The 12,787-nt window shown below is 43.3% G+C and overlaps 1 protein-coding gene across 1 annotated transcript; it reads left to right on the forward strand.

Moving 5' to 3' along the window:
* The first annotated feature begins 260 nt into the window (after nt 1-260).
* LOC105036183 (uncharacterized) lies at nt 261-6,251 on the forward strand. Its single transcript, XM_010911943.4, has 4 exons — nt 261-892; nt 3,367-3,519; nt 3,774-4,466; nt 4,805-6,251. The coding sequence occupies exons 1-4, from the start codon at nt 566-568 to the stop codon at nt 5,885-5,887; spliced, it is 2,256 nt and encodes a 751-aa protein (XP_010910245.1). The 5' UTR covers nt 261-565; the 3' UTR covers nt 5,888-6,251.
* Nucleotides 6,252-12,787: the final 6,536 nt, after the last annotated feature.

The raw sequence follows: 12,787 nt of genomic DNA on the forward strand, positions 1-12,787 counted from the left end.
CATCTATGGTAGGGAATTCTTCCGTGGAACACTCGGAGATAATCCCCCACTTTCCGGAAATGTCCCTTTCTTGCCGTTGGACGTTTCAAGGAATCCCACCTCGACCGTAATTGATGAATTCCTCTGGGCATATTTTCGTAATTTCAACACAACACCAACACGGTTGGGCCCACTGACGTAGCCGTTACCGTTACGTTTAATAGGAGTTAAGATAAAAAAATAAAAAAAAGACGATAAAAGCCGGCCATGGCTTCGGAGATCTCGACCCGTTCTCGTTCTCTGTTTTCATTTTAACTCTTATGCTGTAAATCCGTCTCTTTCCTCGTATCTTCCCTCTTCATCGCGCTTCCCCCCTTTTTCTCTTCGTCTTCGCCGGTCTTTCCTCCAGATCTTTTCCCCAAAACCTTTTCCTGTGGGCGATCTGCACCCATTTTCCGCCGATTTTGCTGCGGAAACGCGGATTTTTTTTGAGATATTTGGGCTCATTTTGGTGGAAATCTGGGTTTCTTGAGGCGATTCGGTGTTTCTTGGTGGTGGTGGCGGAGGGTTTAGGGTTCCGGTAGGGATGGTGGCGAGGATGATGTGGTGGCGACCGTGGCCGCCGCTGATGACCAAGAAGTTCCAGGTGAGGCTCGTGGTGCGGCTGATGGAGGGGCTGGTGGGGGTGGAGGGGGAGGAGGCGGTGGAGAGGGTGACGACGGAGGTGCGGTGGAAGGGGCCGAAGGCGGCGCTGAGCTCGCTACGGCGGACGGTGAAGAGGAACTGCACAAGGGAGGAGGAGGTGAGGGATGGGACGGTGGAGTGGAACGAGGAGTTCGAGAGCGTGTGCACGCTCACGGCCCACAGGGAGAACTCCTTCCATCCATGGGAGATCGCCTTCGCAGTCTTCAATGTGAGTTCTAATTTTAGCACTTTGACGTCTTTAGATATCTTTGTAGAATTTTTCACATTTTCTGATCCCGTGTTTCTGTTTTCTTTGCAATTGATCTTTCTGTCTTGATTGATCTCTTTGTCAAATTTGACGCATTTCCTGATCTCGTGTTTCGATTTGCTTTGTAATTGATCTTTCTGTTGGAGTTTCTAAAAGAGGTTTTATTTCTCCGTCTATTTTGAGTGTTATGATTGGCCTATTTGTTGCTGCAACTATGTGATTTTCTTGAGAAGATGGTTGAGTTTTTCCATCTTTCTCGCACTTTTATTGGGTATAATTTTCTTTGTGAATCATTCTATTCGTCAACCCTTTTCGAAATCTTGTTTTAAGATGTCTCATCCTCTACTACGTTAGCTCTATTCTTTGTTTGGCTTTATCAATGTGAAACGGGTTTCTGTTCTTATGTGGTTATGTATGATATAATTCCATTATAATGCTCTGATTTATATGATGCAGATGTTTGTGAACATTCGTTCCTTCATTTAGAGCTTCTGTTTTGGTGCTAATGTCTTTTTCGATCATATTTGAATTATCATGCTTTTCTGGCTATGCATGTCCAAATTTTTTTCTGTAAATTTTTTTGAGGGTTCCTATTCCTAATAGATGTTTGTTTATTTGAAGAAAGGGGATGATAAATAGAAACTATATGTTTACAGCGAGGGAAAGAATCAAAGAAAAAATCTTCATTCTCTCCCTTCAGGGATTAACTAATCTTTATTGTTAAAGGACATATCCAGCTACAAAAGCTTTTTCAATTGTAAAATAGAAATAATCTCATAAGATCATACTACTGTAGTCAGCCCTCCAAAACCCATGCATGGCCACCTATTGGCACGGACTTTCTGCTGATTTAGCAGCAGTCGGCCAGTCTCCTGCAGGTCTAATTATTACTTGGACCAGGTCCAATGGACCATGCCAAATCCCATGGTGGATAATACGCCACATTACCCCTTGTATTTCACCAATTCTTGATTGCGTGTTATCCACTGTGCATATGCTCCGAGATTTGCGCTGGTCCACTTTGACCTGGTTCATGCAATAATTTCTCCTCCTGCAGGGCCCATAAATGTGATTTGTGGGGTGCGTGGCCAATCATATGCAACATATGAGCACATAAGCTTGCATTTGTTGATGGCTGCACAAGGCATCACCTTAACAGAGGAATGGGTGGAGAAACTTACTCTATCATAGCAAAATACATTTTACAATTATAGATTGTCCATTCATTTTTTGTTCACAACAATATTTCATCTGTTTTTTCTGTATTTCCTCATTATTATAGATTATTGATGTCACAGCTTTGAAAGGTTGGGTGCCTAGTTGTTTACAATTTGGGTTTTTGATGGTAATCTTCATTTGAAAATCAAGATATATCTGCCTCAAAAGGAACATGTGATGAAATTCTTATAGATCCTTCTTGAAGTTGTCATTATGCATAGAATAGGATATCCTGAAACTACATTGAGAAGGGTCACACCTAAATCATGAATGAAATGAAGATATGCTGAAAACAGTCAGAAAATATTTGGAGACCTAAAATGCTTAGCATTTAAACTTGATATTTCAAACCCTAGGTTATATGATTTAGGATATTTATTAGAGTCTAGTTGCAAAGTCTTTAGCACTTAAACTTGATATTTCAAACCCTAGATTATATGATTTAGGATACTTATTAGAGTCTAGTTGCAAAGTCGACATTCAGGTTAAAATTGTTCCCTATAAAGTGAAAAGCTTCTAAGGCCCTTTTGACATTGTTATGGATAGTAGAGCTTTCGTCTATAAAGCTTTGGGCAGTAGAGAAAAAAAGTTGTTTGCTATTTGGTAACTGCATTTCTATAGTGCCGTGAAACTTCCAAGACATGTTTGATAATAAAATTAAGTACTTGTAGAGTCAAAAAATGATCATGAAGGATTTTACATAGTGCTTTCAATTGTCTAATTGTTTGTGCAATAAAAAAAAATTATAAAGTATTATTAATTTATAAATTATTTATTTTGATCTTTAAATTAAATAAGATAATAAATAATAAATTCTTAAATTTATTAAAAAAATAATATTTTTGTAATTCGAGTTTTTCTCCAAATTGCAGCATTTCTCTAGTAGATCCTTTTCATCTTTTGGAGGAGTCAGAAAGCTAATTCAACATTTCCGCCAAATACTTCAAAATCACCCAAAAGAGCTTTTGGCCCTCCAAGTAGAGTTTGTTTGGCCCTCTAAAAGTAATGCCAAACGGGGCCTAAGTAACATTGCTCTGAGTTTACTTGGTGCTTTTCCTTCCATGTTACCAACTTAATGGGGGAAATTCTGGTGACTCATTTTTGTGTTAGAATTATGCTTATTATCTTACTCTTTGGCCTGATTGCCCATGGGTAAGTCTCTGGTGCATGCATGCCTTGTTGATGTAGAAAATTGACCTCATTTTTCCTCTTTTTAGGGCTTGAACCAGGGACTTAAAAACAAGGCATCTATTCTTGGAATGGCTTCATTGAACCTGGCTGAGTTCACATCTTCAGCTGAACAAGAGATTGAGCTGAACCTTCCATTGTTGCTGCCTGCTGTTGCTATGGAGTCTCCTCCATCACTTCATGTATGTCAATTTATTTATTTTGCTGTTATGCCTGATTATGTTATATGATATATGATATTTCTTAAGCATTCTTCTTATGTATCTGACCAGGATTCCTTATTTGATCAGTTTACTGAAAAAGGCTAATGCTGGTTAATATAGTTATTGTGATCATTCTTGTAGTCTGTAGAACTATTATTTTTTCATTTTAATCCATGTTTTGGTTCTATTATATTTAATTTCCATTGTGACATGGGAAGCCATTTATGTTGCAGCTGGTTCTCAGTGTATTGGAATTGAGAACATCCCAAGAATCACCAGAGATGGTGCAGAGACCTATGGTGCCTGCTTTATTGTCACCTTCTCGTGGAGATGCTCTCTCTTTGGAGAAAGATGAGCTTTCTGCTCTTAAAGCTGGATTGAGAAAGGTGAAAATTCTTACAGAGTTTGTGTCAACACGGAAGTCTAAAAAGACAAACCGGGATGATGAAGGTAGTGATGGCAAGTGCTCTGCTAAGAGTGATGATGCAGAATACACTCACCCATTTGACACGGACTCTGTTGATGATGATTTTGATGAAGGAGAACTAGAAGATGACAAAGCGGACTCTAGTATTAGGAAGTCGTTCAGTTATGGCACATTGGCATCTGCTAACTATGTTGGTAGTTCATTGTATCTTGATGTGAGGACAGATAGAGAATATGAGGACTGGGTCTACTACAGCCATCGAAGATCTGATGTGGGCTATTCACCTGCAGGGGAGATGACGTCATCTGTTCCTGAACAATTTATGTTGCAGGCTTCAAATTGGAGTATTCTCCCATGGAAAAGGAGGAAGCTAAGTTTTAAATCTCCAAAGGCCAAAGGGGAGCCATTGTTAAAGAAAACATATGGAGAAGAGGGAGGGGATGACATTGACTATGACCGTCGGCTGATGAGCTCCTCTGATGAATCTCCTTCTGAAGGGGTATGCTTGCCTTGCTGCCATATTTTTTTTATTTTGTCATAATCTCTCTATATGATAGAAGAGGAATGTATGCTTAGCTGAACTCCATATCATTCTTCAATCTCAGATTTGATGCTCTCTCTCTGTCTCTCTCTCTCTCTCTTGCACACGCGCATGCGTGTTATAAGAATGTTAAAACAAGGCCTCTTAGATTGCCTTTAGGTATTGAGAAGGTTGTTGAATATGCATTCATATTCATTGTTGTCTGGATTCTACCCTATTTGTTTGTTTTCTCATTCATCTATGCATGGGATTTAGTAAGGAGGAATTTTAAGCATCTTGGTTGATTTTGTTTGCAGAGGCAAAAAGTAGATGAATATGGTGTTATGCGCTCATCAGTATCTGAATTTGGTGATGACAATTTTGTTGTTGGGAACTGGGAGTCAAGGGACCTAGTGAGCCGTGATGGTCACATGAAGCTTTCCACCCAGGTCTTCTTTGCATCTATTGACCAGAGGAGTGAGCGAGCTTCTGGTGAGAGTGCATGCACAGCTCTAGTTGCTGTAATTGCCGACTGGTTTCAAACAAACTGGGATGCAATGCCTATCAGGTCTCAGTTTGACCATCTCATTCGAGAAGGTTCCACTGAATGGAGGAACCTCTGTGAGAACCAGACGTACCAAGAGCGCTTCCCTGACAAGCATTTTGATCTTGAAACAGTTATTCAGGCAAAGATCCGCCCACTCTCTGTAGTTCCAAGGAAGTCTTTCATCGGGTTCTTTCATCCTGATGGCACTGATGATACCAGTGGCTTTGATTTCCTGCATGGGGCCATGTCTTTTGACAGCATCTGGGATGAGATCAGCCAAGCTGGATCAAATTTTCCCACTGATGGTGGCCCTCATCTCTACATAGTGAGTTGGAACGATCACTTTTTTCTTCTAAAAGTTGAACATGATGCCTATTACATAATAGACACTCTTGGTGAGAGGCTTTATGAAGGGTGTGACCAGGCTTACATTCTGAAATTTGATGGAAGCACAACAATTCGCAAAATTCCTGGTGAGAAGAAGACTGCTGACAGTGAGGCCGCAGGAGCTGTTAATGGTGGTGTAGATGGTTCAACAGGAGAGAATCATAGTGGAAATGGTGATCCAGAGGGGGAGCTTGTCTGCACAGGGAAGGAGTCTTGTAAGGAGTACATCAAGAGCTTCTTAGCTGCAATTCCAATTAGGGAACTGCAGGCTGATATTAAAAAGGGGCTGATGTCTTCGACACCTCTCCATCACCGACTCCAGATTGAGTTCCACTACACTGAGGCATCCAAGGAGGTGAGTGCTGCAGCATTGCCATTAGCAGCAGCAGAGGCAGTTCCTGAGTTTTCATGGCCACTGGAGCCAGTGGCAGCATTTAACCCGACACCTGCAGTTGTAATTGTATAGAGAATGGAGGGCGAGTACCTGGAGGAGGGCTGGCTGTCCTTGTCTAACTTGGATTAAGTGCGTCACGTAGTAGGTAGCTGCTGTCTAGTTGAGCTGGATGGGTTAAAGCAAGAAAACCCATCAAAGAGTGGTCCTATCTTTTTTATTTTTCTTTTCTTGAATTGATTTTAGCTGGTTCTATGCTCTTGTTATATGTCATCTCCAGCCTGGATTTTGTAAAGAAGTGGTTTTACATTGTCTTATCCTAGTGTCTGACAAACTGTGGTGGTGTGTTGGCATCATTCGGACTCTTTGTTTACCACTTGTACAAGTTGGTGTTGAAAATTTCTTTACTCATACAGTTTGGAACTTCGAGATTTATTCAGACCTTGGACTCATTAATAGGCCGTAACAACCAATGGTTTTGTTAGCTTAATGACCATCTGACCAAAAAGCCAGCTGCTTGTCATGAGGGCCGTTTTATCTACTAGAGGTGCTCTCAATTTATATATATATATATATATATATATATATATATATATATTAAAATGGTGGTTCTCCAAGGCAGAGTCTCCGTTTGACATCTGGATGAAGAGTTTAGTGACATCTTTCCTTTGTTTTTGTTAAATTTTCTTATATTTTTCCATTTTTTCACTATTTTTCTGTTAGGAGTCCAATGGCATGAGAGGCTTGGAGCAGCCGAATACCAATCGCCTGAGAGGCTTGAAGCGGCCGAACAGGAAGTTTGGACGTTGGCTGGGTTTTTGTGTTGCACTTTCTTTCTTAATTTTAAAAAATAAAATAATAGAAAAAATTATGGTTATCACTAAGTTTTTTTTAAAAAAGAAAAAAAGAGGAACTATGGTTGTCTAATTTTTCTTTAAAAAAAATTCATAGATTTCTCCATTATAATAATGGCTGCAAAAATTTCATGGAGATAATCACACTAATTCAATTTAGTATTTTTTAATTTTAAAAAATAAAATAAAATAAAAAGAAGAATCACGATTATCACTAAGTTTTTTTAAAAAAATATAAAATGAAGAACTATGGTTATGTCTAATTTTTTTTTAAAAAAAAATTTAGATTTCTCCATTACGATAATAGTTACAAAAAATCAATAGAGACAATGATACTAATCTAATATATATATATATAAATGAAAGCTTTTGCGTTGGCAAAAAGAGGCGGCGGCACGTTTCTTTGATGATGGCAGTGCATGCGGCAATGATGTGAATTTTTGAGTTGCAGAAGAGATAAAAAAAATTTTAAAGAGAGATAGGGAATAGAAAATTTGAAGATCGGGAGAGGAGAATGGATTGCTACCGAATTTCTTGGTTGTTCGAGTAGGCTAGGTATAAGGTCCTTTATTTTTTGTTTTGAGATGTCTCTACACCGAAGAAATGAAACACTGATCAAATAATTTTTAGTTCTTACTTGCTCATCGCATCCCATGCATCGCATGGGGTCATAACTTAGTTTCATGTAGTTCAACTGGCAAATACCCCCAACTATATGTCAAAGAGACAGCTATAGACGATAGATTTATATATGATAGATTTATGTGTGATTCTCCTTTTTGTTGATATCGGAGAAAACTAGGTTTCTCTTGGAGGAGCACCAACATAGTCAGGATGCATGAGACCTCTTATACCATCCTATGGTTATTATCCCAACAGAAGATTTGATTCATTATAGTGACTGTTGGGTTTCGATTATGCGGCAGAATGAGAATTTTAAAAATATTTAAAATATACATACCGAAAGCTTTAACAATTAAAACTGTCGAGCCAAAATCCAAACCCTAGAATCACCTTGTAGATATCGAGCAAAACAAAATCAAACACACAAAGAGATAGAATCTTATATTTCCTCAAATGAGCAGTATGGTAAGAAGGTGATCTCCACGAGACTCAAAAATCAAAGTCCTCCAATGATGATCCACACAAAAATTGGTCAAGATCCTTCCCAACCGGTGCGCTGCCGTAGCCTTTTCTTCATAAGAATACTGTCGATAGTGTTCGCACCAACACTCAGTTGCCTTCGATTTTACCACTAGAATCACGTCAAGAGAATTCTCTCTAGAAGTCTCACAACCTTGGATTTGATTTTATGCTCCAACACATGAAAAAATCAAATCCTAGGATAAGGTAGCAACACTTGCTATTTTTCTCACCACCCTTCTTACTATTTTTCTCTCAATTTTTTTCTTATCTTTTTCTCAAATTTTTTTTAGATTTTTTCTCTCTTATCACACGCCAAATACCTCTGATTTTCAATTAAAATTCCACACCTAACCCATATGGGACACTCCATAGAAAAAGGTAAGGAAGAGACGTGAAGAAGCACCAAAGGGCGTCAACTCTTAGCGCTCCATATCTTCATGCAGAGAATTAATTCTCCGTAGCTTTAAGTGGTGCAGAAGACCCTTCACATAGAAGGACTCCTCTTCTGTGCCCCATAAATCCCATCTTAAAATCTGGCATGTGATAATTAAGAAAAAATAGGAAATCAATGAGATGGATAAGAGTCTTCAAGAAGAAGGACTCTTCCACTTCTCAATGCAATAAAGGGTGGGCGGCAATTTATTTTATTAAAATTTTATGATTTCATGCATGTAAAAATATTGAAACAAGTACGTAGCAAAAATTTTAAAAATTCAGATTAAATCTAATTTAATCTAAGTATGCATAAGATCAAATCTTAAAACCATAAACAGGATCTACATATGTGAAATAGGATTCAGACACAGAAATTAAATAGAAAAAAATAAATAGAGAAGATTTAATCTTCATACCTTGGTACGAGTCAATCCACATCACGAACTGATGATCATGGGTGTCTTTCGAAGGTCCCTTAACGTTGCACAAGTGTCTGACCTTTACGGATATCCACACGAGACTTCGCTATAATCAGAAGCTTTTTGATCTCACCGGGTACTAGCTCCCTTGCAGAGATTACATCTTGACGGTTGAAAAATCTCACACCAAGAAGTATCATGCCGTCCCTCTCTCTCCCTTGAATTTTCAGGCACAACTCCCCTCCTTTTGGGCATCAAAACCTAATCCACATCAGCCTTGGTCCCGCCTCATAAGATGCATGGTTTATGTTGGGATTTGATGCCTCGAGATTCAGCCCACATTAAGCCCACAATGAGGTTCGCAGTGAAAAATGAAGTCCAACGAGACCAAGATCATCCGAAATGAAGCTCGGATGGAGGAGATACGAGCTTTTGAAGTTGGCACGAGATTCGAGACGGTAGAGGACCGCTGGCGGCTGGCGGCAGGCGGCAACGGCACGGCCGCAGGCGGCAGCGAGTGGGACGCGCGACCCAGGCCCGCGGCCCAGGCGAGAACGCGGCCCAGGCGCGCGCGGGCCCGCGCGCGGGAGCGGGCGCGGCCCAGGCCTGTGCGCGCGGGCCGGCCCAGGCCCAGGCGGCCTGCTGGCCATTTGCCCCGATCCACCGTGGATCGGACGGTCCACGGCTGGGCCTGTGGACCGCGTGGGCATTTCTCACGCGTTTCACGCGGTCCACGGTACTATTCTGTGGACCGATCGTGATCGGACGGCTCAGGGAGTTTCCGATGACGATCCGACGGTTCAGGAGGTTGATTTGGCTTGTTTAGGACTCTTAAATCTAATCTAATTAGGTTTTAAACCCTGTTTAAGCCTTTAAAAAGTCCGTGACAACAGAGAGAGGAGTGGTTCGGGTTTTCTCACCGTACAGAGCCGTATGAACCCGAGAGGAGAGAGAGAGGTGAAAGCGCTGAGAGAGAAGGAGCAGGAGTCTTCAGGATAGCGGTTGCCAGGCACTTCAGGGGTTCAGGGGGTCTTCCAAAAAAGAGAGAGAACTTTTGTGAGGGAAACTTCTAGTGAGAGAGAATTGGGTGTACAAGGGTTAAGGGTGAGGTCTCCTCTTGTAAAATTTCTTTTTCATAGTGAAGTTTGCATGCCCCGTAGAGGCGAGCCCTTTTGTGGCTGATCCACGTATTTTGATTATTTTTTTTTTGTTTTGTTTCTTCTTTCTTCCTGCTGCATCACGTGGTACTGAAAGGATCTTGGGAGGTGGTGTCTTGGCCAGACATCCACCCAACAAGTGGTATCAGAGCAAAGCGGTACAAGGATGCAGATTGCAGTGGTGGTGAGCAAGACTGAAGATGGAGAAGACAGGAACAATCAAGATGGAGATCAACAAGTTTGATGGTAAGAGCAATTTCTCCTTGTGGCAGGCAAGGGTGAAGGACGTGCTTATCCAACAGGGGTTGATCGATGCTCTCTTGTGCGATGAGAAGCCGACCACCATGGAGGTGCGGGATTGGAAGCTGCTACAGATGCAGGCGGTGAGTACCATCCGCATGTACCTGGCAGATGAGGTGGTGATCCATGTGTTGAGCGAGACTTCCTCGACGGTACTGTGGTCGAAGCTCGAGGAGTTGTACATGGCGAAGTCTCTCACCAACACACTTTTCCTCTGGAGGCAGTTTTACCAACTGCGGATGACTGAGGGACAAAGCGTGCAGGAGCATTTGAGCCACTTCCAGAAGATCCTCACCGATCTCCTCAGTGTTGGCGAGAACGTTAAGGAGAAGACTAGGGCGTTGGTTTTGCTGGCGTCGCTTTCCCCTTCGTACGAGTCCTTGGTGACTGCTATTCTAGTGGGGAAGAGCACCATCAAGATGGATGAGGTCACCGCGGCGATACTCCAGAATGAGGTTCTCAGGAGGAAGAACCCAGCTTCGAGCTTAGGTGGCGGTAACTCAGCTTTGGTGGCTTCTGGAGGAGCAGAAGACGGTAGACGGAGTGATAGGAGATCGCAACGAGGGCGGTCCAAGTCCAGGAGGGACTTGAGCAAAATCAGGTGTTACCGGTGTGAGGAGTTGGAGCATCTAGCCAGAGATTGCCCTCAACTCAAAAATTGGATGGTGGCTGCTGTAGCGACGGCCGACAGCGATTCAGATGGAGATGTCCTGGAGATATCTGACGAGGTAGCTACTTCTTCCCAGCAGTGGATATTAGATTCTGCATGCCCCTATCATGTATGTTGCAGAGAGGAGCAGTTTGACTCCCTGGAGAACAGTGAGGGCACTGTATATCTGCCGGATGGATCGAGCTGTGCGATCAGAGGCATTGGGACAGTCAGCTGGAGGACACATGACGGTACAGTGAGGAGATTGAGGGAGGTCCGATACATATCCGATTTCAGACGGTATCTTATCTCACTTAGCAGACTGGATTCGAGAGGCTACAGGACGGTAGCTGGTGGAGGAATCCTGAGGGTGTTATACGGCGATAGGATTGTGCTGGAGGGGAAGAAGGGGAGTAGAGGACATTATTACTTGGTAGGGAGCCCAGTGCGAGATGGAGCTTCGGGAGCTAGGTGGAGCCCAGAGTGAGGTGGAGCTCTAGGAGGCAGATCGGGCACGAGACAGGAGACTTGGGAGGATGAGAGGCGACGTCGCAAGGTGAGATTCCTATTGCCGCAAGACGATGCCCCGAGCAGGTCTCAGGTCAGGAGAAGCACAGCATACGACGGAGCTGGGATCGAGCAGCTTGGCTCGACTCCCATGTTTGCCCATCCATGATCAGCAGGCGATTGTCCCAGGATATGGGGACGAGGAGATCCGAAAGCTCTCAGAGTTTGGAGGAGGCCATATATCGAGTCGAGGTGGAGATCGTTAGGATTTGATGCCTCAAGATTCAGCTCACATTGAGCCCACAACGAGGTTCGCGATGAAAAATGAAGTCCAACGAGACCAAGATCACCCGAAACGGAGCTCGGATGGAAGAGATACGAGCTTTTGAAGTCGGCACAAGATTCGAGGAGGTAGAGGACCGCCGGCGGCCAGCGGCAGCGGTGCGGCCGCAGGCGGCGGCGTGGGGGACGCGCGACCCAGGCCCGCGGCCCAGGCAGGCGCGCGGCCCAGCCACGCGCGTGCCCGCGTGCGGGAGCGGGTGCGGCCCAGGCCCACGCGCGCGGGCCGGCCCAGGCCCAGGCAGCCTGCTGGCCATTTGCCCCGGTCCACCGTGGACCGGGTGGTCCACAGCTGGGCCTATGGATCGCATGGGCATTTTTCATGCATTTCACACGGTCCACGGTACTATTCCGTGGACCAGTCGCGATCGGACGGCCCAGGGAGTTTCCAGTGACGATCCGACGGTTCAGGAGGTTGATTTGGCTTGTTTAGGACTCTTAAACCTAATCTAATTAGGTTTTAAACCCTGCTTAAGCCTTTAAAAAGGCTCGTGACAACAGAGAGAGGAGTGGTTCGGATTTTCTCATCGTACAGAGCTGTACGAACCCGAGAAGAGAGAGAGAGACGAAAGTGCTGAGTGAGAAGGAGCAGGAGGCTTCAGGACAGCGGTCGCCAGGCACTTCAGGGGTTCAGGGGGTCTTCCAAGAAAGAGAGAGAGCTTTTGTGAGGAAAACTTCTAGTGAGAAAGAATTGGATTTACAAGGATTGAGGGTGAGGTCTCCTCTTGTAAAATTTCTTTTTCATAGTGAAGTTTGCATGCCCCGTGGAGGCGAGCCCTTTTGTGGCTGATCCACGTATTTTGATTATTTTTTCTTTTATTTTGTTTCTTCTTTCTTCCTGCTGCATCATGTGGTACTGAAAGGATCTTGGGAGGTGGTGTCCTGGCCAGACATCCACCCAATAGTTTAAATAGGGAAGAGATAGAGTTTAGGTGAGAGACCAAACTCCTTTGGACTCTAGGATTGTGACCATCCAATACCTTCTCCTTTTGCACCCCATATCATACGAAAAAAATCAGATATCCCATGGATTCTTACATGCAAAAGACCTCACGGAAAAAGGGAGGAGCATGGAATATATTGGCATCCAAAATTGGTTGGGCATGGGGCCAGTATGTGGCACATAGAGAGGGAGAGTTTTAAGATTTTAGGACTTTTCTTTAGGTGGC

The sequence above is a fragment of the Elaeis guineensis genome, chromosome 6, assembly GCF_000442705.2.
Source record: "Elaeis guineensis isolate ETL-2024a chromosome 6, EG11, whole genome shotgun sequence".
Classification (NCBI taxonomy): domain Eukaryota; kingdom Viridiplantae; phylum Streptophyta; class Magnoliopsida; order Arecales; family Arecaceae; genus Elaeis; species Elaeis guineensis.